The sequence below is a fragment of the Vulpes lagopus genome, chromosome 12 (assembly GCF_018345385.1).
Source record: "Vulpes lagopus strain Blue_001 chromosome 12, ASM1834538v1, whole genome shotgun sequence".
NCBI classification, from domain to species: domain Eukaryota; kingdom Metazoa; phylum Chordata; class Mammalia; order Carnivora; family Canidae; genus Vulpes; species Vulpes lagopus.
Window position 1 is genome coordinate 61,456,942 of NC_054835.1, and position 26,199 is coordinate 61,483,140.

At 45.6% G+C, this 26,199-nt stretch overlaps 1 protein-coding gene across 4 annotated transcripts in view; it reads right to left on the bottom strand.

Annotated features, from left to right (window-relative positions):
• Window positions 1-393: 393 nt before the first annotated feature.
• The window catches only part of ATP8A1 (ATPase phospholipid transporting 8A1), a 223,414-nt gene continuing 197,608 nt past the window's right edge, over window positions 394-26,199 (bottom strand). For all 4 annotated transcript variants that reach the window (XM_041727158.1, XM_041727160.1, XM_041727159.1 and 1 more), the window contains 4 exons: window positions 16,557-16,645; window positions 15,452-15,544; window positions 6,194-6,285; window positions 394-4,972 (listed from right to left, as the gene is read on the bottom strand). In XM_041727158.1, the coding sequence (XP_041583092.1) occupies window positions 4,875-4,972; window positions 6,194-6,285; window positions 15,452-15,544; window positions 16,557-16,645 (372 nt within the window). In that variant the 3' untranslated portion in view covers window positions 394-4,874. The remainder of the gene's footprint in view (window positions 4,973-6,193; window positions 6,286-15,451; window positions 15,545-16,556; window positions 16,646-26,199) is intronic.

The following is a 26,199-nucleotide window of genomic DNA, read 5'->3' on the forward strand; positions in this document are numbered from 1 at the left end:
TTAGGAAATCCATCCATGTTACAGGTGGAGCCAGCAATCAGCTGTCGACTTGCAGGCTGATTTAAATACCTAATGGGGACATGGGGACAATCCCGGGAGGCTTTTTGGACTGAACAACCAAAGTACAGGAATTTTGTTTGAATTTTTTTTTGGGGGGGGGGAATGCTAATTAACCATGCCTCTCCCCAAACTTGACTTCCTATTATGCTCCACTTCATGTTTCCTTTCGGTGGATTACAATGAAGGGCCATTTTCTACATCACTGGGGTGGTCAACGAAACGTTAAAACGCCATTAAGTGGATGGACCTTCTCAGACTATAATTACAGTGGCTTTGAAGGTTTTATAAACTAATCCAGTTTCTAAAATTAGCAATTAAAACTGCAACAATTTCTTTATGTAATGGTACGGTTTATTTAATTTTTAATAACAATGAGAGGACAAAATGTTTAAAATTTGCAGTTTAAAACATGCACATTCACAAAAGGCCAATGACACATAACACTGCATAGAACTGAGTATTACTCAACTTTAATAACTATTTATAAAACACAGTGCATTGAACATCGAGATAAACAAACCTGAGAAAACTATAATCACAGATTCAATAGTCTCCACTCATGCAGCTTCACAATTTCGACAGCAGTTTCAGCAGGAATGGTTTTTCATGGAGCTGAAAAAACTATTTTATCTTTAATGCAAACTTCGATTTTCCATAGTAGCTGCCTTCCAAGGCTGCCTTTTTTTTTTAAACTTAATAAACTTGAAAATGTGAAAAATGAAGCTTGAAGTAGCTAAATAAACAGCAAACAGTATTTACTGCATTTATGGCTTCTATTCTAGAACCATGAAACATAAAGATATTATTTTTTAATATTCTGCTCACGTTTTTGCAAGAGCAGATTTACCTATGGAAAGTTGCTGTTAATTCAAAGTAAGCATGTATGAAATCTAGCTTTTTTCCTACTTACGGGAGATTTATTTGCTGAGAAGTTTTGTGAGCTTTATTAAGGAAAGTTCTTAGAAGCAAGCTAAACAAAGGTTGCAGTTAAATTTGTTTGTAAAATAATTTACTTATTAAAAAAAGTTGTGCAAAGAACCAATTAATTTGTCCACTGAATATTAAATTCCAGGTAGGCCATGATAGAATTTTATAAGGCAGAAATAAACATCAAGATTTACAGCAACAGCCATGCATTGGCCCAGGCCAGTTTAAATATTAATTCATGCAAACCATAAACCTATCAAAAACACAGCTGCTTTCATACAGAAAATAAATCAAGACGAAAAATGGAAAACATTTATTTCCTTTCCTTCAAAGTTTAACTTACATTCCATTTTAATAGCCACTGAAGGTTAATTAAAATGCAGCAAAGTATAACTAAGTCTCACAAGTGACTTCAGTTATTTTAATGTGAGAAAAATCAGATTGTGATCTCTTAAAGAAGCATTATAGAAATGTTCATCATTAAAAAGCATTTATTAGGCACCGAACTGCATGGTGTTTATGAATTTACAAAAAAAGAACTCCACAGATCTGGTCCATATGATGTGAATGGGGTGGGTGTCGTCTCCATAAATTTTATAAATGGTTATTTATAAGATTATAGGCTTATTTGATAAAATAAGTTTTAGAACCAAGAACTGTCATAGGGCAACTGCACAAAAATATACACTGATGATCATTTAGTATGGTAATCGTTGGGACATTGCTACAAATAATTTAAAAACTACAAATATACAATCTACTACTTTCAGACTAGCATCCGTTTCCTGGAAGGATGTTTTAAATGGCAAGTGATAGGTGATGCACAGCGCACACACCGCGGAACAAATTTATCATGTGATGTTCGTATTTGATATTTAGAATGCTAAATGGCAAAATTAAAAAGTACAGCCTAACAATCAGAATAAATGCTGATTTCTGGAATTCAGCTTTCCCCCCGAAAATTAAGAGGAATCACGGACTCCATTCAGTGACTATATAATTCGTGTAAGTGAATAATATTGTTGACTAAGAATCCACGTTCACCTGACTTGATTAGGAAAAAGGGTTTCCGTTAGCTTTGCAACACTGCCGAGCCCATTCACACCAGCCTCCGAGTGGGGGGGTGGGAGGCTTGGGCAGCACAGAGAACATCTTAAATTTGCTACATTCCTGAGAAACAGCCATTCTCCAGTTAACAATTTCTGCCCTATTCTAGCATCTCTCTGGGTGTGAGCCACCAATATATTTTTATGTGTAAATATAAAACATTTAGAAAGTTCACGCTCGATATCGCGGTGACTATTCAACATTAAAGAAGCCAACTCGCAGCTTTTCAATGTTAAATGAATGAGGATTTTCTGCCGTCGTATTTTCTGAACTGTAAACATTGTAAAGCAACGGTGTTAGCATTTGCCAAAGTCCCTACAAGGGGCTTTTTAATTGAAGAGTATGTGTCCTCTATTTCAGAAAATACAAGTTAAAAAGTCACTTCAGCTATTTCAATCCTGGCAAAACTGCTACTTTCCCCCTCCTCTTCGGAAGGTTAAAAAATCAGAGGTTTCCTCTAACGGGAGGAAAACTGCAGTGCTGTGTTTTAAGTTTTACCAACGAGGTCACTCCCTGCTGCCCAACCCCCTCTCTCACCCAGGGACAGAGGAATTGACTTAATAATTCAAAAATAGGACTATGGAACAAAAAGACCTAAATTGGCCCTATTTCAGACCACGATCTCATGCATTACATAACCGGGGGCATTTTACTCACGTTGAAGAGCTCCATAGAAATAATCCATGTTTTAAGATCAAAAAGAAAATTTTTACTTTTTTTTTGGCCAGAAAATTCATTTCTGTCCTATTTTGATATGAAAATTTTAGAGAAGGATGCCACTGATGAGATGGAGGCAAGTGGACGTAGCTCTTGTCTGTAACTGCTCTCCAGTGTTTCTCTGCAGGGATGCACTTCATTCTTGTTTTTTGATTTGTGTCGTTTGACCTTGACTGTCATCACTGGGGGGCCCAGGAGCCTCTCTGAATATTCATTCAGTAGACAAAAATCTCCGACTTCAGAGTTTTGAAGATGGTCTTAGGCTGTTAACACCCCTGGTCTTTCTAGGTGTTTCGATTCACGGTTTTCTTACTCTCAGCTCTGAATGGGAACAGTCTGGGAAGTGACCTGTGTCACCTCCCTGCCCCCTCTAGAATTATGTATGTGTTATGACCTCTCTTATTTCAAGAAAACGGGGGAGGACCAAGTAACTACGAATACAGAGAAGGAAATGACGTGGAACCTAATTCTAAATCTAGACTAAGAAAAAGTGTAAAAAGAATGTGGAATTATATTAGACTCAAAGTCCGACCTGGAAAATCACCTCTCTTCACAATTCCAGTTGACTTTTTTTTTTTATTTGAAAAGAGGAAGTTCCACCTATTTTGCTGGTAAGTCCACTTAAAGGCAAACAGGCTTCTGAATAAAAGGCAAAAAGTTTGCTTCGATCTCTGAAGTGTATCTGAAAACTAGAATTCCTTTTTATTTTATTTTCTTTTAAATGAGAGCGTTGTTTTAAAAATAGTATAGAAAACTGGTTACGGTTTTTAAACAGCCCCTTCACCATTTATTGTCGGTAGCAAAATAGGCATTTGCAGGAAATGCCGAAAATGCTTAAACTGAACATACATTTAAAGACCTAGTAACAGAAGCTACTTGGGGTGAAGACCGACTTTGGCGGTAAAGTTACGGGTCTGAGTCCGACAGGTGTTCCTGTGTCCCACGGATCTGTCCCAGTTAGCAGCACATTAGTGTGAGTGGTTCTGGGGAGCCGCCCAACAAGCCCGGGGGGTGCTACGCACACAGCAGGCAACACGGGACAAAAGCCGAGCCCGGGGACATCACAGAAGCCCATGCACTTATCCCAAGGGGTCCCTGAAGCTCCCCGTGGAAGCCCACGGATCCCACACCAATACAGAAGCGTGTTTTGCTCGAGGGGGAAACCGTAAGACAAAGTGACGGTGCTCAGTCTTCAGCAGAAGCCAGATCTCTAGAAAAATCTACACGAGGAGGACGCCTCCTCAGAGCTGATGGGGAGACAAACAAGGCTTAGAAACCAGGACTGCGAAGGCAGCATCACGTTGCCCGTGGGCCCTCCAGCGCCGACGAGAGAACAAGACAAACGAGACAGAAGCATCTGTAAGGCCAGAGGTGCGACATCACAGAGGTTAGTAGCAAATGCCTTGAAATACTCATTTTTGCGGATCACTTCTCACATCTGAAGAATCAAGCATGCGGATCTTACAGCAGAACTGGAGGTACACGCTCTCTTAGTTTCTGGGCAAATGACTACGGGGTGGGAAATACACGTACTGAGCGTCTTTGGCAAACACTGATCAGGACGGTTTTTGACACAAACACTCATTAATGTCTTGTTTAGAAATTTTGCTCAGTGAGGGCAGTCAGTTCCTTAGAGAAGAGCGCGGCTTTTTTCAGCATGTTCTGGAATCTAATCTGGATATCAAGAGTCCCTTTAAATTATTACCACTTTAGAGGGTTTTTTTTTTTTTTTTTTTTTTTAACGGTCGGTCACCTTGTGGGTTTATATCTGCTGAATTGACAGTTACAGCCCCAGAGCAACGGCCTAAGACTTACTGACCTATCCTCAGCTTAGGAAAACGTTCGGGCAAGGTACACGGTCATTTTCACCTTCTGCTTACAAAGACTCAGCGAACACTTGAAAAAATCTGAACGAGATGGTGTTAGAGTGGCACAGGGTACTGTGGGATGGGCACGGATCTGACGGTCGGCCGATGGGATGAGCTCAGATCTCCTTCCCCTTCCTTGCGCCGGACTGGGATCGGCCGGCAGGTTCCGGAAAGACCTGGGAGCTCCCCGTGCCATCACCACTCGTCGGGTCTCTGCTTCGTGGTATCGTAGGCTCTGATCACCTCAGACTGGGACACGATTCCGTTCTCATCTTGTGAGAAAGCATACCCGTCTGTAAGTGGAGGACAAGACAGAAATGATCGCTGGGAAGTCACTGGGCAGGTCTGCTGTGGAGTTCCCAGGGCTCTTGCTCTAACTCGGGGCCCCATATGCCCGCCTGCCTTCTGCAGCACGAGGGAGACGCAGGTTTTCTTACGTCCCCCAAAGATGACCCTACTGCACCCTGAGGCTCGGGCTGGCGGAGAGGCTGTGACCGCTGTGCCCCCCCCACCGCCCTGGGTGGCTGAACAGGTGCTCGCAGCCCCCCCCACCCCCGTCCCGGGTCTCCTCTTGGCATCTCAAATCCGAGCCATCCGACTTCTGCTCCCAGGCCACTGGAGGGGGTGTCGGCTGTAGGGGTGCACGCTCTTCCTCCATCCAGATCACTGGACCGGAGACAAGCGAGAATGGGAAGGAGGCAGAGATGAACTGCGGGTGCCGGAAAAGGGGTCCCCTTCCTCGGGACGACACCGTCCTCGGCTCTCAGCATCCACAGAGAAACTCACTCTTGCCCCAGCATGGTCAGGGATAAGCCACGACCTGCCCCCACCCCCCACCCCCTGCACCCGGGACGGGGTCACATCTCTAGAAAAGGCCTCCTGAAGTACAAAAGGCAAGGGCATTAAACATGACTATAAAGATAAGTGAAAATAAATCACACGTGGAAACAACATGAAACAAAAGACAGATCACTAACACGAACCCATGCGCCACAGGGCTTTATATATTATATTCTTTTTTAGATCCTTGAAATGCTAAGAGGGCCCGATACCTAATAATTTCTTACAGCTCTGAAGATTCATAAATTTTTTTTGGGGGGGTGGGAAATAGATGTTTCGCTGTGCTGAGCGAAAGCCGCCAAAGCCCTTGCAGAGTTATTCAAGTAGAAAAGATAACAATACAGAGGGGGCTTTTAGGAGTCAAGATTTATTCCACTAGTTCTTTTTTTTCGGATTTAAGGAAGCAAGGGGGCATGTGGAAATAGTATTTCTTCCAGGGCCAGCAGCAAGACGCTAAGCTGCTTTGTCTTTGCTGCTGTGAGGGAGCGGGCTGCGGTCACAAGCTCTCCTCACGCCGGCTATTTACCTAAGTAAGGGTCGCGAGTCGGCAAGGCCCGTGGCAGGTATTAGGTAGTTGGGCGTCCCTCAAAACCGAAACGCTGCGCCCCTGAAAGCTGAAGCCCCACGATCTATGTACGGGCAATCTACCTACGAGTCACGGCTCAGATACTCACGGAGCAGGTTTTGTTGCAAGGACTCCGAGCGGTACAAGTTCACGTGGTTCTTCTTAAAGACGTTCTTGAGCAGTTGCGCCCTCTCCGTGAGGCTGTGGAGCAGGTGCAAATGTGTGAAATGAATTATCGACTCGCCAGAGACCCGGGTGTGCCCACAGGACCACCAGAGAGAGTCAGCCTTAGACAAAAGCTTGCCTGAGAAGTCCGCGGCCTAGGGATTCTTTTTACCCCATTTTCTCAGATGGCAAATGAGATTTAAAGTATTTAGATACTTTCGAGGGCGGTTTTTCCCATAGCTGAGGAGAGTTTTGTTCCCAATAATCCAGCCAAAAGATTTCCCCACCCCCCAGTTATACTGAAGTCAAAGGGGGATACAGAACCCGTACAACACAATTAACAAAAAAAAAACAAAAACAAAAAACAACAAAAAAAACAAATTGGCCAGGAGTGTCGTTGACCTCTAAAAATCTCGCTTGACTTACCACGTACGTTCTGAGCGTGGCATTTTTTTGAGTTACAAAAATGATTACCGTGCATCTTTTTACGACTTTGCACGTATTTCGGGGTAAGCTACTATTTTATTTTATTTATTTTTTTAGTTATGTAAAGAAATCCTAAAAAATTACACAAGGAAGAAATTTCATAGACTTTTTAACCAGAAAAGTTCCATTACCACTCCAATAGGAAATGTGTTCCTTGATTTCATAAAAAAAAAAAAGAAAGAAAAAAAGAAAAAACTATTTTCAGAAAGTACTAGGTAAGATGACAAGGAAAATATTTATCTTTCGATAAACGTTTAGAATCATCTCCACAGAAACAAATCCATGTAATTAATTATGTGACTTCTAAACGCACACTGCAAGAAATAACGCATCTGGTTTTTTCCACGGCACATAGAACGGTGTCTCCCACAGCAGGAAGCCAATTATTTGTCAAATAAATGAATCCGACCAATTATTGTGAAACACACTTTAAATATCACCAGTCCTCCCAATCATGCCACTTCTCCAACGGTTTAGAGAATTTTGCTTTGATACCAAAGAACGCTAATAAGCCTAAAGAGCTAATAAGTAATAATTCACATGTGTTACAGCAAATGTTTATGCAATTTTGTTTTAATCACTGGAATGGACTCAGCTGAAAAATTTCCATCTTGTGTTTTTCCCACTATGAAAGTCTCCGTTAAATTGTTCTTAGTTATGTCAGCTCTGTATTTTGCCAAATTTTTCGAAATCCTGAAAGCGAACAGTTTTCATCACACACACAAAATAAAAGGATCATCTGCAGAACGAACTTGGAATCACACAAACATTTAGGCGTTTGCCGAAGTAAAATATTTAGAAACGCTGACATCTGTAGTTATCGTCCACACATATTTTTTTAGAATCTAGGGATGTTAACTGGCACTTATTAGGCATACTTCATTGTCACTGGGAATTAGCTACGTTAAGGCAAAAAAAAAAAATCTAAATAATCTAAAACGCCAGTGGTTTTGCAAACAGTTGTAAAACTTCGTTTTTTTATCAGTGAAACAAACAGACACGGGGAGCGAGAAGACGGGCCGTGTTTAGAGTCCCTTGTCTTACTCTGTTCTTAACATGATCTAACGTTACAGACCCGGGGACCCCGAGGAGCACTAAAATATCTAAGTGCTTTGAGGAACTCGGCAGCTTTAGCAGCAGGTGGTCTGCTTTTGTTCATGGCAGACGACGGGGTGCTGGGCAGTCTCGGGGCTCAGGAGGGAAATGACTGGGGCCGCGCCAGGATGGCCACCTACGTCCTGGGGCCGCTTCTCCCCAAAACACATTTTCCAGGTTTCAGGCTGGCCTTCCTGCGATGCCCAATACTGGAATATCGTAACACGGAATGCTCAGGAGACAGATGGGAGAGCTTCGTCGCGCACGCTGGGAAACCTCCGAGTGAGATGTGGCACGTAGGGGGCGACGCGGGGCCCCGGCTGACTGTCCAGGTCACGTCTGGGGCTCCGGAAAGAGAGAAAGCGCAGCAAGAAGGCTTCTTTCTTGGAAAGGAGCACAATACTGGGGACCGAGCCTGGGCTCTGGAGTCCTTCAGCCACCCCCGCCCGCCCCGGCAAGCCCCCCGACCTCTCATCCACACCGGGAAGACAATCGCCGGCCCCAGGCCAACGGTGGGCATTCGGCGTGATGGGCGCTCGGAAGCACTCAAGGAACACTAACCCTCTCCACCTTTCCCACGGCCCCAGCTCCCGAGGAATTTATCACACGCACAAAAAAATCACCCAGAACAGAGATGGCCCCAAAACAACAAGACGACTTTGTAAGGATCCTTCCCAAGGCCCCGGCGTGGAGTCAACGTTGGCTCCACACGCCGCGCCTCCTGCTGCACCGGAGTTTTAGTCTAATGTCCCCACTAGGAAAACTACTAGGGTTTCTGTGTGTGTTTTTTCCTGAGCTCACCAAGCCCCTTGCCTTAGTTCTTGTAGGGCGGAGTCCCTCCTGCGAAACCCAAGTGCCCCCCACGGGATGGTGCTGAGTAACAAGGAGTGATGATGATGATGATGACGATGACGACGACGACGACAATGGGGCTCTAGCCTTCTCCTACCCCTTTCGGGAGCGACTCATCGTTTTAAAATGACGTAGTCCTCAGCGCTTCTTACGGGCATCGCTGCTCCTGTCAAGTCACATTATACGGTCTACGGGCAATGCGGCAACATTAACACACACGTTGAAACTCGGGTCTTTCTAGACTAGCTTAGCGCTGCGAGAAGGAGAAAAAGACTTGGAGAACTGCTCGTGTAAAGACCCCATCTAATCACGGCTCTGAGTCCCTAGTGTTAATTTTGTGTGGTCTTTCATTTACGTGCCACGCTACGCAAATTCAAAATTTGCCCAATGCAATTACGCAAGTGCCACTTAAACACCGTCCCCTTATTTCCAAGCCCATGAAAATGTTTTAGCTTCAGAATCCGGTAGAGGTAAGGTGGCTTTTTTTTTTTTTTGAAGACTTTATTTATTTATCCATGAGAGACACAGAGACAGAAGCAGAGACCCAGGCAGAGGGAGAAGCAGGCTCCACGCAGGACTCGATCCCAGGGCCCTAGAGTCACGCCCTGAGCCAAAGGCAGATGCTCACCCCCTGGGCCCCACAGGCGTCCCAGAGGTAAGGTGTTTCAAAACACCGTGTTTTAACATAAGACTTCATTTAGAAGCATTAAGCATAGGCAAAAACCTATTTACAGTCCCAGAACACGTTGCCTTCAGGTATTTTCAGTAGGTTTTGAAGAGCGGTTAATTCGCGATGGTCTTTATGCTGGGCTGGCAAGCTCTTCTGGTTGACTCATTAAAATGGATCCCCCGAGAGTGGAGGACGTGCCATCCGCGGAACGTGTAGGGACAGGACGGCCGCCCTGGTCTGTGCTCCGGAGGAGGGAACACGTCACACTCCTCCACTTCCCTTTACAAATGCCGGACACAAGGGCTCCCATCGTGGGAAGGTGTTGGGAGAAGAAATGCAAGTCTTCCCTCTGACCACTGGTTTTGGTGAAGAAAACGACGTCTATGCTATGAATCCCTGTTTTTGCCGTTACTTTTTTGCAGACAGGCTCCAACGCTAGGGAACCTAAGCATCTATAATTCCAAGATGCAAAAAAAAAAAAAAAAAAAAAAAACCCCACAAAAAAACCAAAAAAACAAAAAAACCCCCAAAACTTAGAAATTCCATTTTTTTTTTCCCTGTAGGACAAAGCTTTAGCTTTAGCTTAGGGCAAAACGCTGGGTACGTGCTCCTATCCTAGACCTCTGCCGAGATTCCGTATGTAACACGGATACAAATCCATGGGGAAACTGAGCAATATGGTTCCTTTTCTGTTGGTTGGGGAACAATGTAAAAATGGCTGTTTTGAAAGATAAATAATACAGATCAAGGTTGAAAGAGGCCACCGTCGCCGTCCGCAAGGCCAAATGACCTGACTTTTAGCCTTCCGTGCTCTGTCTTTAAAGCTAAGGGCACAGTGATGGACAAATTAAGGAGGAATGACCCGAAGACCCTAAGGTAAAACTATTTGTTTAGCAATGGCTGCTGCTGCTGTGCTGGATGACGTCTACAGTCAGATATAAAAAATTATGGGGGCGCCCGGGGGCTCAGCGGTTGAGCGTCTGCCTTTGGCCCAGGGGGTCCCGGGATCGAGTCCAGCATCGGGCTCCCAGCAGGGAGCCTGCTTCTCCCTCTGCCTGGGTCTCTGCCTCTCTCTCTCTCTCTGGGTCTCTCAGGAATAAATACATACAGTCTTTAAAAAAAAAAAAAAGATGACTCTCATGATGGTATTTGCCTGTCTGTAGGATGCCCTCCTTCCCACACTCATGAAAGGCGTCCAGAGGTGGCTGCCCTGCCCAAGCCCAGGGTCTACGATTCCTTATTTTAAAGCACTGGGGTTTTTGAATTCACATTTGTTTTTGTTATAGTTTTGTTTCTAGAAAAAGTGAGATGTCACATACAACTTATAGATGTAATACCCCCAGTGAGATCCCAGAGGCCCATATTCCAAAAAATTTACATTTTCTGCTATAAAGTGCATAAATATTTACACTACAGAAAGACATAAACACCATTAATGCCTCTATATTTATAGAACAAACAGTTTTAGGTTTTTCCAGCAAATGTTTGCTATGAACCTAAGGGGAAAAAATTGAATTCCAATTTTTTTTTTTTTTTTCATCTTGGAATTATAGATGCCTAGGCTCCCTAGTGTTGGAGCCTGTCTGCAAAAAGTAACAGCAAAAACCGGGTTTCATAGCATAGACGTTGTTTTCTTCACCAAAACCAGTAAGCCAACAGCTACACAGAGGTCAGAGGTAAGACGTGCATTCATTCTCCCAACACCTTAAACTGATTTCTACCGTGACCCGAGGTTCAAAAGCAGTTTTACTGTACTTGGGCGATGAGCTACATCTCCCTCCCCCCAATTCCCATGTTCAATTGGAATGAATATATGTAATTCTCTGGATAGTACGGTGAGGGTCCTAGCATTTCTGCTAACACAAGATTGTTTTAACCAAAACGTTTTAGTTCTTGAACACGAGCACATACGAGAAATACATGATCGTGAAAGCTAATCTGGACACAGTACTTAGAAGTTACGGTTCCTCTGATGCAGTTTCCCTTTGGGTGGAGCCCGACTCCACTGTAGCGCTTGGTGGAGGCGGCAAAAAACTGGGGCTGGGGCGCCTGGGCGGCTCCGTGGGTTGAGCGTCTGCCCTCAGCTCAGGTCGTGGTCCCGGGGTCCCGGGGTCCCGGGGTCCCGGGGTCGAGCCCCTGGTCGGGCTCCCTGCTCCGCGGGGAGTCTGCTTCTCCCTCTCCCTGCACCTGCTCCCCTCTGCTCGTGCCTCTTTCTCTCTCTGTCAAATAAATAAAATCTTTAAAAAAAAAAGACTCATAGTTAAGAAAAAAGAAAAAAAAATCGGGGCCGATCAACTTACAAGACCATTACCACTTCCGTCTAGGTGAGAGGTCAGCCACGGCTACCTCGGATGACTCGTTCGGGAGATGGAACCTATGTGGGGTTCTATGTTCTTCTGAATCGTGTTTTTACTGAGACTACCCACGGGTCAGTCATTTATTTACCACCCACTACTCAGCCATTCTTTCACCTGTTTGTTTGTTCATTCATTCATTCATTCATTCATCCATTCATTCACTCCTCTGTTCGTGCCCTGGACCATCCGATCGCCCATCGCGCTATACGGTGCTCCTGGATCTGCGCTAGGTGCTGGGTCGCGGTTCAGACTGACAAGGAGGCTGCTTCTTCAAGGCCCTCAGTCCAGTGGGGGGAACTGAGACACACGGTAAACACACACACTGTAATACCTGTAACGACAGGAGCACGAGGCGCTCAGACAGCAAAGGAGGAACTAACTTCACCCCAGGAAAGGCGAGGTAATCGCACCTGAGTTGAGTTTTGAGAAGTGTCGGGATTAGACCGCCCGTCTGTAGGAGGGCGTCAGCTTCTCAACACGGGAGCAGCAGGTGCGAAGGCGGGGGGTGTACAATAACCCGGTGTTCTGCAACCAAAATAGGTCTGATTTCGCTCGAATACGCAGAAATCACGATTTCCTCCTCCTTGGAAACGTAGATAAGATGAGCTAACTTTTTTGAGATTTTACATCAATCTCATTCTCTGAGGTTCCTAACGTCACCGTGTCCGCGGGGCACCTGCGAGTCTTGATCTCGGGGCTGTGAGCGCGCGAGCCCCACGTTGGGTATAGAGATTTCTTACAAATAAAGTCTCAAAAAAAAAAAAAAAAAAAGATCCTGGCAGTGAAATCCATGTGACTATCCCTAGTTGCTCTGGAACGTCGTTATTCCGAGCGGAGACTTTTCCAAGCAGTCGCCGTTCTCCTGCCCTCACGGGCCCCTTGGTTCCTCTCTGGCAGCCAGCGCCCCGCAGGAGGGCGCAGCATCCGCATCGGGGGCCGTGGGGCCTCCCCGGGTCTCGTCTGTGGCCTTCAGCTGACAGCAAACTCGTTCCTGAGAAAGGCTGAGCCGTCACTGTAGGCAAATGACGCAGCCGCGGAAACTTACCTGCGCACCCTCTATGGGAAGGCTGCTCGTTTACGGTGGGGCTCATGTCACTCCTTTCAGGCTCTCCCTCTCTTTTTTATTAATCTCTACACCCAACGTTGAGTCCAAACTCACAACCCAACATCAAGAGCCACATGGTCTACCTACTGAGCCAGTCAGGTGCTCCTCTGACTTATTTTTTAAAGATTTATTTTAGAGAGCGAGCAGGTAAATGTTGGGGGGGGGGCAGGAGGAGAAGGAGGCTCCCTGCCAAGCAGGGAGCCCTGATGTGGGGCTCGATCTCAAGACCCTGAGGTCATGACCGGAGCTGAAATCAAGAGTTGACGCTCAACTGACTGACCACCCAGGGGCCCCTCTGACTTATTTATTTTTTTTTCGTGGCAGGAGTGGCCCACACGGCAGAGCCACTGAATCACCAGGACACGAGGACACATCACAACCTCAGCTCGACTCCTGCACTGCCGGAGTCGCCCACGTGCTAGGAGCCGGGACGAGCAGGGATCGCACGCAGGCCTTGACCCGGGCCTTGACCTAGGCCTGTGCGCACGCTCCCAGGTACAAGCAATGTCCCGCTAGGGGCAGTGACAGCACAGGCCCCCCTCACAGTCCTCAGTCTACAGTCTGAGTCACGATTTTGTGAGCTCGGGTCCTGCACGTCCCTGTTGCAGCTACAGTGAGAGAGAGAAGGTTGGCGGAGCGACCCTCTGTGGCAGCAGCGGACCAGATGGGGACGGCTGGGGGAGCGGAGCTCAGACCTCTCAACGTAGGGGTTTTCCTTTCTCTCTCTCTCTCTCTCTTTCTTTCTTTCTTTCTTTCTTTCTTTCTTTCTTCTTTCTTTCTTTCTCTCTTTCTTTCTTTCTTCTTTCTTTCTCTTTTTCTTTCTTCTTTCTTTCTCTCTTTCTTCTTTCTTTCTTTCTTTCTTTCTTTCTTTCTTTCTTTCTTTCTTTCTTTCTTTCTTTCTTTCTTTCTTTCTTCTTCTTTTCTTCCTTCCTTCCTTCCTTCCTTCCTTTTTTTTTCTTCCTTTCTTTCTCCTTCCTGCCTTCCTTCCTCTATTTTCTTTCTCCTTCCTTCCTTCCTTTTTTTTCCTTCCTTCCTTGCTCTTTTTTCTTCCTTTCTCCTTCCTTCCTTCCTTCACTTTTTCTTTCTTTCTCTTTCTTTCTCTCTCTCTCTCTCTTTCTTCTTTCTTTCTTTCTTTCTTTCTTTTCTTCCTTCCTTCCTTTTCTTTTTTTCTTCCTTTCTTTCTCCTTCCTGCCTTCCTTCCTCTATTTTCTTTCTCCTTCCTTCCTTCCTTCCTTCCTTCCTTCCTTCCTTCCTTCCTTTTTTCCTTCCTTCCTCTTTTTCTTTCCTTCCTTGCTCTTTTTTCTTCCTTTCTCCTTCCTTCCTTCACTTTTTTTCTTTTTCTTTCTTTCTTTCTTTCTTTCTTTCTTTCTTTCTTTCTTTCTTTCTTTCTTTCTTTCTTTTGTTTTCTTTTCTTTCTTCTTTCTTATTTAATTTATTTATTCTTGAGAGACACACAGAGAGAGGCAGAGACACAGGCAGAGGGAGAAGCAGGATCCCTGCGGGGGTCCGACATGGGATTTGATCCCAGGACCCTGGGGTCACACCCTGAGCCCGAGGCAGATGCCCAACCACTGAGCCCCCCAGGGTCCAACCCAGGGATGCCAACCCAGAGGAGGGCAAGAGGTCAAGCACGCGGCCAGGCTGGTGGGGGCTGTTTTTGCTGGTATCCCCCAGTCTTGGAAGACAGCAAAGGGGGGAGAAGAGTGAATGGGTAGGAGCAGGGGCCCCAGAATTGGTCATTGTGGGCTCAAGGCCCTGCTTTGTGACTTCTGAGTGAGAACTGCAAGTCTCAGTTTCCTCCTCTGGGAAGAATGGGGTGATTAATCTGCCTGGGATCCTGGGGGGATCCCATGGGCAGCGTGTGTGCAGCGCCCAGCACCCAGGGAGTGCTCTGCGAGTGGCAGACACACACGTGTTGCCTGCGGTGTAGACTAAGCCTGAGCCCCCTTCCTGCGCCTGACTCCACCATCATCTTCGCAATCGTGTTACCACGGACCGTCTCTGAATCCTTAGATTCCTTTCCAACAATGTTTTGTGACCGCGGTGAACTTGATCAGTTTCCGACCCTGTTTGGCTGCGGCAGCGGTGGCGCGGGAGGGAACCGGGCGACAGGCCACGGCACCCGGATGCACGCGGGCTCCGTCCCCAGCGCAGCACACGCTGTCCTGTATCCGCGCTCATTTCCATCACTTACTATTTTGTTACGGAAATTGTTTCAAGCTAAAAGACTTTTTGTTTTTTACACCCTTTCATTTTAATAATACAATAATATTTGTAACGACCATTAATTTAAGGCTCATGAAGACCAGACACCTAGATACCTGCTTCGTTGATTATATCTTATTTAATTCTAAAAATGAGCCATGAGGGAAGTATTATTATCCCCATTTTATAAGCGAGAAAGTTGAGGCTCAAGGGCATTGAGCCACTTGGCTCAGGTCACACAGCTCAGTGAAGGACGGAGTTGATCTCAATCCACGTCCCTCTGATTCTGAAATGGGTCATCGACACTGCCAGCCTCATGTTAGGTGATAAATAGGAGTTTTACCACTTACTTCTAAGTTTCACCGCCTATTTCTTACCACCAGTAAAACCTAAACTTCTCTTGGGGAAGAACATGTTTGATGGGCACTTTACCTTTTTCCAAGCACAACTGCACCTGGGTCTTGAGATTTCGCCTCCAGCTCCTGAACCTCATCTACTAAGGTTTTAAAAGCAGTCCTCTTGATGCTGGGAGGGACAGAAAAAAGCATTTGCATGTAAATCTTTGTGTGCAGACTTTGTAACACTTTGCAAAACTGGTTTATTATGTGCTGCTAGGTACAACAGGAACCAGAGTACAGGCAAGTATTTTTCAATAGAATCTAAAAAATAAAAAATAAAAAAAATAAAATAAAAATCACAGTAATTTGGAGCATTATGTAATTACAGAAACAACAGTCTTCCAAGGAATGGTTTAGATTTATACTATTAAAGCTCTCACAGTTGTTTTTGTTTTTGTTTTGTTTTTTTTTTTAGCTCTCACAGTTCTTAGAAAAAGTCATGTAATTAACTTTAATGATATCTTTTTTTTTGTGGGAAGAGATACAATTTTTAAAACTGATAGTCCTTGAGGAAAACTAAAGTTTTTGGTTCATTCCAGTTTCTTCTGATCAAGTTTTAGTTTCTTCCAATCTATATTTTCTTGCTTTGAAAAAGGTAGGTAAAAACCTGTTTTTTTCCCCACAACTACTGTTCATTAATAAAATATATGTGTTTTGAGATAACAGATTTTTCTTCTACCTTGAATGGATTTTTTGAGCTGATTTCTTTCTTTCTTTTTGTTTTTTTTTTAAGATTTTATTTATTCATGAGAAACAGAGAGAGAGAGAGAGGCAGAGACACAGGCAGAGGGAGAAGCAGGGTCCCTGTGGGGAGCCTGACACGGGACTCGATCCCGGGACCCCAGGATCATGCCCTGAGCTGAAGGCAGACGCTCCCAGGCGTTCCTCGAGCTGACTTCTAACAGTGTACTGTTTAATATTCATTGAAAGTACTTGCTTTACTTCTCATTCCATCTTCACACTAATTTCCTAATTCCTTAGTCACTCATTTCTTCTTTATTTACAGATGCACAATTAATTGATATTACTAACTCCCACTTTGTGAACTCTACATCCTCGGCCTGATGTTATAAACTGGAGACCTCTGAGGACTAATATACATCTACATTTTTGCGTATATAACTGAGAACTATACTCACACTTTGTACACCACATCAAGAAGTAATGATGCCACAGGGATGAACAACAGGCCCATCCAGAAGACGCCAGAACTGAACAGCATGGCAGCCTGAGGAAACCATCAGAAACGACATTACCTGAGCAACCAAGACGCACGTCATTCATGTTTAGTTTTCGTACAATTTTAGGTAAAATAATTTTTAAAAATCTCACTCTGCGAGAGGATAAACAAGGACTTTAAATCCAAACTTGTGCACGATGTGGAATTAAAAGCCAAATGTGTTAAGACATGTCTTTACTACATCTATTTGTTTCCCCCTTAAGCAGCTAATAGAGCAAGGTTTTATCATGTGCCAAATGTTTTCATACTTTTTTACGTGAGGTTTTTATTACTGCGGTCAATATGCGAAGTAATAAACTCTGACCTTTTTTTATAACATAGAATATCAAAACCCAATCTTTTGGAGCAAATTTCAAATAATACTCTGGCTTACATTCTCTTATAATACAACATGTAAATTAAATCCTACTTAGAAACCAAATTTTCTATTCCTGGCAAATAAAAATTAACTTTTGTAAAATATTAGACAAATTTAAAAAAATCATCCAGATAAACCACGATACAGTATAGTCAAATTAAGATATCTACATTAGAATAAAATTTTGTTCAAAGATTTACATGACTCCTATTGGTATGTCCTGTTCCTGCGAAAGTCAAACCAAGTATCTAGTGTGTAAACCCCAAATAACAGTGCATTAAAAATAATTTCAACCATTCCTCTGTATTAAATAACAAATCACTATATCAGAAACTTTCAGGTTGCAAAGAAAATGATTCTATGGCTAAAAAATTAATAAATCTATTAGCTATTTGCAATTATAATAAAATAAAATTCCTCCGTAATTTAATCAGATTACACAGAGTTTAAAAGGAGTATGTCGTATAATAAAACCAAAAGAAATATTTTGTTTCACTTTGAGGCTATTTATAAGACTAAATTTGCAGTGCCCACTCAAGCGCATAAATATATTGCTGCGACTCCGTTAAAAAGCCGTCAACTCATGCATGCACATTTATACTCTGCTCAAAATCACAAGAATTTTTTTTCTTTAAATTAAGTGTGGTTCGGGAGTTAAAAATGACCTAGAGTTTCTTATGGTGTTAACGATTCTAGTCAATCTTTGCGTAATATGAGGATCACTAATTTTAAATTAAGTTTGAGATTTTTAAACTAAGTTTGAGATTACCTATCCGTTTTGACGATCAACGGAAGACCAGGAACGGTCGCTCGATTGTTTTTTTTTTGCATTAAACAGGGCCTCAATGAGATAGCCTGTCAGTTCAAGGATGTTATGGTCTTTTTTCCCCCCTTATATAGGATTAAATAGCTCTGAGCATGTTTAAAAAGATGCCATTACAAAAGAATTTCAGAAAATAAATGTGGCCACGTGGATTCAGTGAAACAGCAACTATATTCTAGACACCAACAAGACGAAAAATATTCACATAAAAGTCACTTTATTTTATAAGCAAAACATGATATTCAACATGTTTGCTGACATCTTCAATAGTGAAAACCAACAATTACTATGTAATAGGAAATGTCTATCAAATCAGTGGGTTTTGTTTAGATTGAAGGAAGCTTTTTAGTGAGGTAACTGCAAAAAAAAAAAAAAAAAAAAACGAAGCTCAAACACACACAAACCCAACCACATTTCTTTTTCTTTCTGGAGTGAAAGGTGGATAAGAGTCTAAGTCCTGCAACTGAAAATGCCTCATTTGCTTGCCTTCATTTTAATCTATTTTAGTTTAGGGGCAAAGGAAGAACGATTTATGCCTGCCTTTGCCACCTTGTACTAAACGTCGCTGGTGGAAAAGGCAAAAGTGGTGGTGGAGTCTCTGGGCTGCTAATTCTGACCATTGTGATGTTAACTATGAATGGGAAGCAACTGGCGCCCACTATTCAGTCCACCAGCCTTTGGCTTTACAAATGAACAACGTGAATTGAGGGGAAAAAAGTTTTTCTGCGTCATATCTGAAAGCCTGTCAGATTTTTTTTCTTTTGCAGAGTTAATCCAAACCTAAAAGATTTAAAGCCGACATTCGCATTAAAGACAGAGTCTCTTTGTATTTTTTGGATGGAGAAGGGAGGGGAAGAGAAAAAAATAAAATCCCACAGAGGTATTTCCTTCCTTTCTGTAGAGAAAGCTCCCCCTCAGTCTGTGGAGACCAGTTTTGTCTTTAACTTTTCACACGTCGCCCCGCAGGCAGGTCGGGGAAGGCGCCCAGACAATGGGGCCGCGGGCTCCCCCCACTGTGGGGGGCTGGGGGGTCGTGGCCAGCAGCCCCCCCACCCCCCCAGGCCCCTCTGGCCAAATGGAATGTGGGGGCCCTGGGGGGGGCCCCCAGCAAGGCCGGGGAGTGGAGGCCCCGCCCCTGCCCCAGCCACCCCGGGGCTGCCGCGGCCCAGATGGGGTGCCAGGGACCAGGGGTAGCTCGACCCTGCTGCCGGGGGTGGGGGGCGCTGGGGGGGTGGGGGTCTGCACAGCAGAGCACGGGCCTAGGTGCCTCCAGGCCAGGCAGGGGCCCTGGGTGGGGGCTGCCCCTCCGACCGCACCACGGGGCCCCTCGGCCGCCTGCTTTCCCACACCGCAGACGACTCTCCTGCCCTTCGCAGGGTCCCAAGGTCAGTTGTATAGGACACGCAGTCTACACGTGCCACCTGTCTGCACGCTCCAGGGATGCGCTGCTCACCTCCAGCCCGCCTTTCCCACCCAGGGCAGGTGGCGGAGCGCGGCCCTGTGGCCAGGATCTGGGACCAGGTGAGCCTGGGATCTGGGGCCAGGTGCAGCCCGGCTCTGGGACCAGGTGCCGTCTGGCTCTGGGACCAGGTGTGGCCGGGATCTGGGACCAGGTATGGCCCAGCACAGGGACCAGGTGTAGCCCAGCTTTGGGAGCAGGTGCGGCCTGGCTCTGGGAGCAGGTGCGGGTGCTGGCCAAAGAAGGCCCCTCGGGGAGTCCTGGGGTGCCCGGATCTCCCTGGAGCAGTCCTGGCACTGCCGTCCTGCCCGCCTCAGCCTTGGGGAGAAGCGCGGAGCCCCCGGTATTCAAGCCCCGCGCTGCGAACCGGCCGCCCTGACGACTGGCAGGACTAAGCAGCTTCGCTCGCCTCATTTAATTTTCACATTTCTTAAATCGCCCTAGGCCTCTTGTTCTTTCTGGGGCTCGCCCCCACCCCGAGCTTCAAGGAAGACCCGTTTTGTCACACTATCGAAGGAAGCGAGCGGCGGCGGCTGGCAGGTGTCCCGGCCTTCCCCACCTTACGGCTCGGTACACGCGGCTCAGCACTGCCACTGACCCGGGGACTGACCGCTCACCTCAGTTTGTTCATTCCGGAAATGGACACAAATTATCTTTCTCGTAAGGATTATTAGCGACTGCCCGGGCATAATATATCCCTTTAGGAAGGGGAAATTATTCCGAAAACAGCCCTGTAAATCTTGCTTAGTTGTTTAGCACAGGGGAGGGAAGGGCAGCGAGATAAATTAACACAAATTCCAGGGAGGTGAAGAGTTCATGCCAATAATAGTGAAAAACCAAGAGGTGATTATTAAGTGTCTAGATAAAGCTTTATGAAAGGACTTTCTAAGCTTAAGAACAGTAAAAAAACAAAACAACAAAACAAAACAACAAATATAAAAAGAGGCTTTAAAGATCGGATTCATAAAAATGTATAAGCTCCACACGTTCGAAAAGAACATAACGAAAAAGCAAATGGTAAGAAACTGGGCGAATGCCACAAATATATGAAATCCAGCTTTAATATCTGCTTATAAAAATAGACCATTTATCTTCATAAGAATAGCTAAGGACCCGACACATTAGGCCAAAAGACCAGAGAAGGTATTCACGAAAGCAGCAGCAAGTAATCAATACCACGGTGTGTCGTCATAGAAACAGGACAGATCAGATCAGATTGGAACAATTGACTGTCACGGTTGGTGTGGGAGAAACAGCCCTTTGTAAGGATTTATATTTCTGTTGGCCACGTCCTCGCCTCTGGAGAGGCATTTGGCAACGTGCATCAAGGATGTAAACATTCATTCCTGCTAATCGGATAATTCAATTTCTGGAGCTGCGTGTCGGAACTTGGGACAGCTTCTGCGGATAGGTTCGGATCCCGTGGAATTGCTCTGGGGTTACCAGGCCTGAGAGCAGGGCCCCCGAGAAGCCCGTCAGGGCCCAGGCCGTAGTAAGGGGATAACCGAACCCCAGCAGCACCCTCCTGACGCGTCACACTGCACGGCAGCACATCTGAGGCTTTGAGACACCACTGCAAAGGACCCTACTGAACATTACCTGTTTACTGATTTATGGCTTTATTTAAGTAATCTCTACACCCAACATGGCGCTCAAGCTCATGACCCCGAGATCAAGAGTCACGTGCTCTTCAGCCAGCCAGCCGGGCGCCCCTCAACGGTTTTCTAAGTCCAGGTTTCTAAATGTAGTCATCCACCACGGGGCACTTTTGCCACGTTTTGCTTACGCACGCCTCCCCCCGAAGTACTTGTGGGGAACGCGGATAGTCGCTGTGGGTTCTGGTAGGTAGGAGAGCAGCCGTGAAAGCCGTGAAAGCCGACAGGTCACCAGGCGGCTGCTTCCGATGCGCTTCCGTATGGCAGAGTAGCAGCCCAGCTGTTCAGGAGGCCGGGCAAGGCCGTAGCTCTTACACGATGGACTGTGATTGTCCAAACGAGCCCTGAATAAAGGGGAAGTAAGGGCTCCTCGCAGTGTCGGGCGGCTTCCATTACCAGTAAACATCCCCGGGAAGGCTGGCGGCTGCTCCTCTTACATGGGGACCAGTCACAACCTCGCCCTGGGGTTCCCATCTCTTGCGTGTGCTTCAAACACACCGTCCAGCTTTGAACTTGACCACCACACGGGGACTTGGAACTCGACACATCTCAAACCTCACGCACGCTGCTCCCCACCCCGCCCCCCAAACTTGCTCTGCCGTCGTGCGAACTGTCTAGGGAATGGCTTTATCACCAACCGTGTAAGACACAGACACAGACCCGGCCTCCATTCTGGTCCCTTCACACCATCGGGTTCCGTGCTGCTTGACATCTTCGGGCCTATCGGCTTTTTGGCAACCCTGCTGCCATCATCTCCATCCAAAACGTGCCCAGAAAAACAAAAACAAGAACAAAAACAAAAACAAAGACGTGCCCAGCCTCCCGACAGCCTGCAAGCTGGACTTAGTGATGCCCGTGATGCTCGGCTTCTAGCCGCGTCTCCACACTGCAGCCAAAGGGATACTTACCAAGTGCAAATTAGATTTTAGCGTTTCTTGGATTAAACCCATTCGGTGGCTTCATACTGCCCCGAGGGTAGAGTGCAAACTCCTTTATATGACCTTAAGACCCCGCCCATGTGACTTCTGCTTGCTTCCCACGTGCCATCTCTGAAGCCAGCCCCCAGCCCTTGCTACACATGGGTGCTCCAGTTCTGGGAAGGTGCCCATGCTTACTCCCATTCTTGGGCCCTTTCCTTAAAAGTAAACAATTTTCCCATCAGATGGTACCTCCCTCCTTAGACGCCGCTTAGCTGGCCCTACCCTGGGCTTCTATTTCTATCACCCATTTTCTAGGTGCTCCTTTGTCTTCCAATTAGACCATAATCTCTTTAAGAGGAAGAAGTATATCTTGATGAATTCTCACAACCAAAGTGCTCAACCACCAAGCAGGTGCTCAGTAAATGACTATTGAATAAATAAATTCTTACAACCCAGTGTTTGGAGAGACTGAAAGAAACACCAGAGCATTGGGACCCTGCTCCCGAGATGTGGCGGGGACAGTCGGCTTGGCTTTCCTGTGTCCTGGCGTGGAGCAGTTACAACTGGGTGTTTATGTGACCTGGGGAGCTGGGATAAAAGGTGGATCCATCTCCTTAACTGTCCTTTTTCAACACAGGTTGTCTTTTCTGTTAAAAAAAGGCCGAACAGCAGGACTGCCCAGCTGGCTCAGTCAGTAGAGCGTACGACTCTTGTACTTGGGGCTGTGGGTTCGAGCCTCCTGTTGAGTGTAGAGGTTACTTAAAAACAAAATTTTAAAACGAACAAAGCCGAGCAACATTCACTAAAAGCGAGGCGTGTTACACTACCCCCTGCCCCAGCCGAACCAACAGAAATATTTTAGTGAACCGGGGAAAGTATAACCGGAAATGCTGTAATTTTGAGGGGGGGGGGGTCAGGAGAGGACATAGAACGGGCAGGAAGAGAATGAAAGTCTCCTCCCAACATTAACGAAGCCTTTTATTAGCTATGTGAATCCTTTGCAATGTCAAATAATTAGAAGAATCTATTCCCCCAGTCTTCCCCATCTCAACAAACATAGACTTTATCCTTCTAGCTGCTCTGGCCAAAAAAACTTAGAGGAGTCATCCTTGCTCCCCGCTTTTCTCCCAAACTGCACATCCAGCCTTTGGCAAATCCCATCTGCTTTACTTAGTAACAAAACCTGCATCCATGGTCACAGCAGCGTCATTCACAACAGCCAGAAGGTGGAAGTATCAATAGATAAATAGGTAAGTGAAATGCGGGCAAATAGGTAAATGGATAAATGAAATAGATAAGTGGATAAACTACATACAATGGGGTATCAGTCTAAAAAAAAGTTTTGTTTTTGGACACATGCTGTAACAGATGAACCCTGCTATGAAATTGGCCGGACACAAAAGGGCACATCTTACAGATTCCATGTCTGTGAGGTATGCGCAGCCGTCAGATTCAGAGACAGAGAGTAGAGAGGTGGCTGTCAGGGGTTGGAGGGAGGAGGGAACGGGGGTAATTGTTTTCTGCGTCTGCAGTTTCAGTTTGACGCGATGGAAAAGTCCTGGAGACGGATGGTGGCGATGGCCACACAACGCGGCGAGTGCACCCCCAAACCGTACACCTATAAAGATGTTTGAACTGATCAACAGTCAATTAGGTACATTTTGTCAAATAAAAATGTTGAAAGAAATTAATAAAAACCGTCCTCCCCACCCAAATCCGGACTCTGCACACTTCACAGCCCTTCCACCCTGGCCTACGTCCCTACCAGGTCTTCTGATCTCCGGGCAAGGCCACCTTTCGGTGGTGCCTCCATGACCTCTCCACCTAGAGCTGCACCCCACTCCCACTCCCACGTCCTTCCTACCCTACGGTTCTCCGTGGCACTTGCTACCGGCCAACGCACTGCACAACAGGCCGCTGAGACGCACCCCCCGCCCCCCCGCAAGAATATAAGAGCCTGAGGGCAGGGATTTTATCTTTTGTTCCCTGCTGTATCCCCAGCAACTAGAAGAGCCCTTTGCTGTATCACTGTTGAAAGAATAAATCATTTGATCCAAGGTAAGCGTACAGATTAAGGGTAAACCCCCCGCGGGACTGGCATGTTAACGGTGCCTACCTCCGGGCAAGGGGCAGTGCTGCTTTTTCCCTCTATTTTCCAAAGTGTATTTAATGAACTCTCAGCTACTCACATAGATGAAAATCATGAATTTTACCTTAAAAAGCAGAAATACCATCAATTTTCACCGATGGGTGAAACATTCAAAATAGTTATAATAAAACCGCTATTTTCAATTAGCCCCTAGCCTCTCTTTCCACATTTAGGATTCTTTTCCTAGGCTCACTTACAATCACGCAGAGAAGATGTCTTTTCTTTTTCTTTTTCCCCAAATGGTTCTCTGATTGGGAAGAACGGATGATTGAATAGCGATCCTCCCATCCAGGAACATGGGATGTTTATTCAACTTTTTTTTAAAAATATTTCTCTCACTTCTCTAATTTTCTAGCTTTCTTCTCACTAACCATATACACAACTGGCTGAAGTCTCTCCTGTTGTTGCTGTGAATGGGATCTTTCATTTTCTTTGCAGAGGAGGGCTTATTTTTGAAGACTTAGGGCTTTTCCAAGGGAGTTAACAAATTTTGGGGAAAAAAATCCAAACGCTTATTATATATAGCTTCTATATCCCATTATAGAAGGCGCTTCTTAGGATTTTGGTCAATAGGGTGTCAGACCCAAGAGTGTAACTGTTTTTTCTAGCCACAGCATCTTTGAAATAGTTTGGTAGAGCCACCCTGCCCATGCAGGGGTGGTCTGTGCGATCATGTGGTCATCCTCACATCTCACGACCTCCTGCCCTTTTTTTTTTTTTTTTAAAGCCACCCACCGAGTTATGAGCTTGCTTAATGTCTCTTGCCTCCTCCTCTGTCTCAGTTAATCCTTCTGGTCTCCTCTGGAAGCATCTTGTTCATGAAATCATTTTCATAAAAGAAAAGTCAGTGCTCAACTTTAGGTTTTTAGGGACTGTTCCCTTTCATACAAATTTTCTGGGTCTTTCTAACCACATCGCGGCTCTCTTCTCCCTACGGCCCTTCAATGCTTCGTCTCTGCCCGGGATGCTGGACACTTCGTCGGAGAAGGCAGACTCTGTGTTGCTATGTTCCACTTTCACTCCCATCTCACCCGTCCTGTTACTCAGGTGGTCTTTCCTCCTTTGGTTCCTTTTCTCAGTCCCTCCTCTCAGGGGCCTGGGAGAGCCGGTGCTCTGAACCTGAGGTATGACGGTGACTTTTGGAGCCCTGAAAGCTGAAACCCACAACTTTAACATCTGTATTTTTATGGCAAAATAGAAATTTTATATCAACGGGACACTAGTGTATCAAGATCGTACTTTCTCCTGGCAACAGAACCACTGACGTATGGGAACCTCATATTGGCTCACCAAAATCAACGTTGCTTTCAGACAGTACCGGGCTATTTGAATTTAATCTCACAAACATTTCTGAAAGGTGTCTTTGGGTCCAAGGCCCGGGAGACACCGTGGTGTGGCATTGCCAGGGTCTCTAAGTTGTGCGAGCCTTTTTCAGAGGCTTGAGCCTTTCTGTCTAAATTAATTGTGGTTCCTAGCTCTGGGGTTGAATCTGGTGGTACCTAAGTCATCACCGGGCAGCACTCTGTCGTTCATTCACACCACTTTGTACCTTTACTGGAGACAAATTTCAAGTCCATAGAAGCGTTGGCTTGAAGACACGAACTTCCACTGAAATCCTTCAGTGGCCACACATCTTGGGTCGTCAAGCTCCACACCTCCCTCTGATAAAACCCAAAGATGGAGGAATGCACATGCCAAGGTCCACATGGGGCTTATCACTGAGAAAGGCCTTTGATGTCTTATTTTAGCTGAAAAGAAATTCTTGCAAAACTTAAGTTATGTCATATTTATGTCAAGATTTAAAATGTTTTTCCTCCTTTACTAGTTTATTATTAGCATTTATTTGTCAGGTCCTCTGACCCAAATCTTTATTGTACGGCTCTCAGATACCTTCTAGAATACTACGTATTTCACAAAGAAAAGCCATCCACCCAGGCTTAAAGGAATGACGTTAATGACATGAGAGTAGCTTTCTGTGACCTGGTCTTTGCTTAACTTTTCAGTTTTAGCTCCAACCATTTCCTGTGAGCGCGACCCCAAACCCCTCCTTTGCTTGGGCTGTTTTTTTCCTTGGAAAGTCCTTCTCCTGCTTGCCTTCTTGGACAGGCTGGGAACAGCAGTAGCAAGAAACTATCCAAACTACAGCCTGGGGGTTGAGGGTCCCCTCCTCTGCCAGCC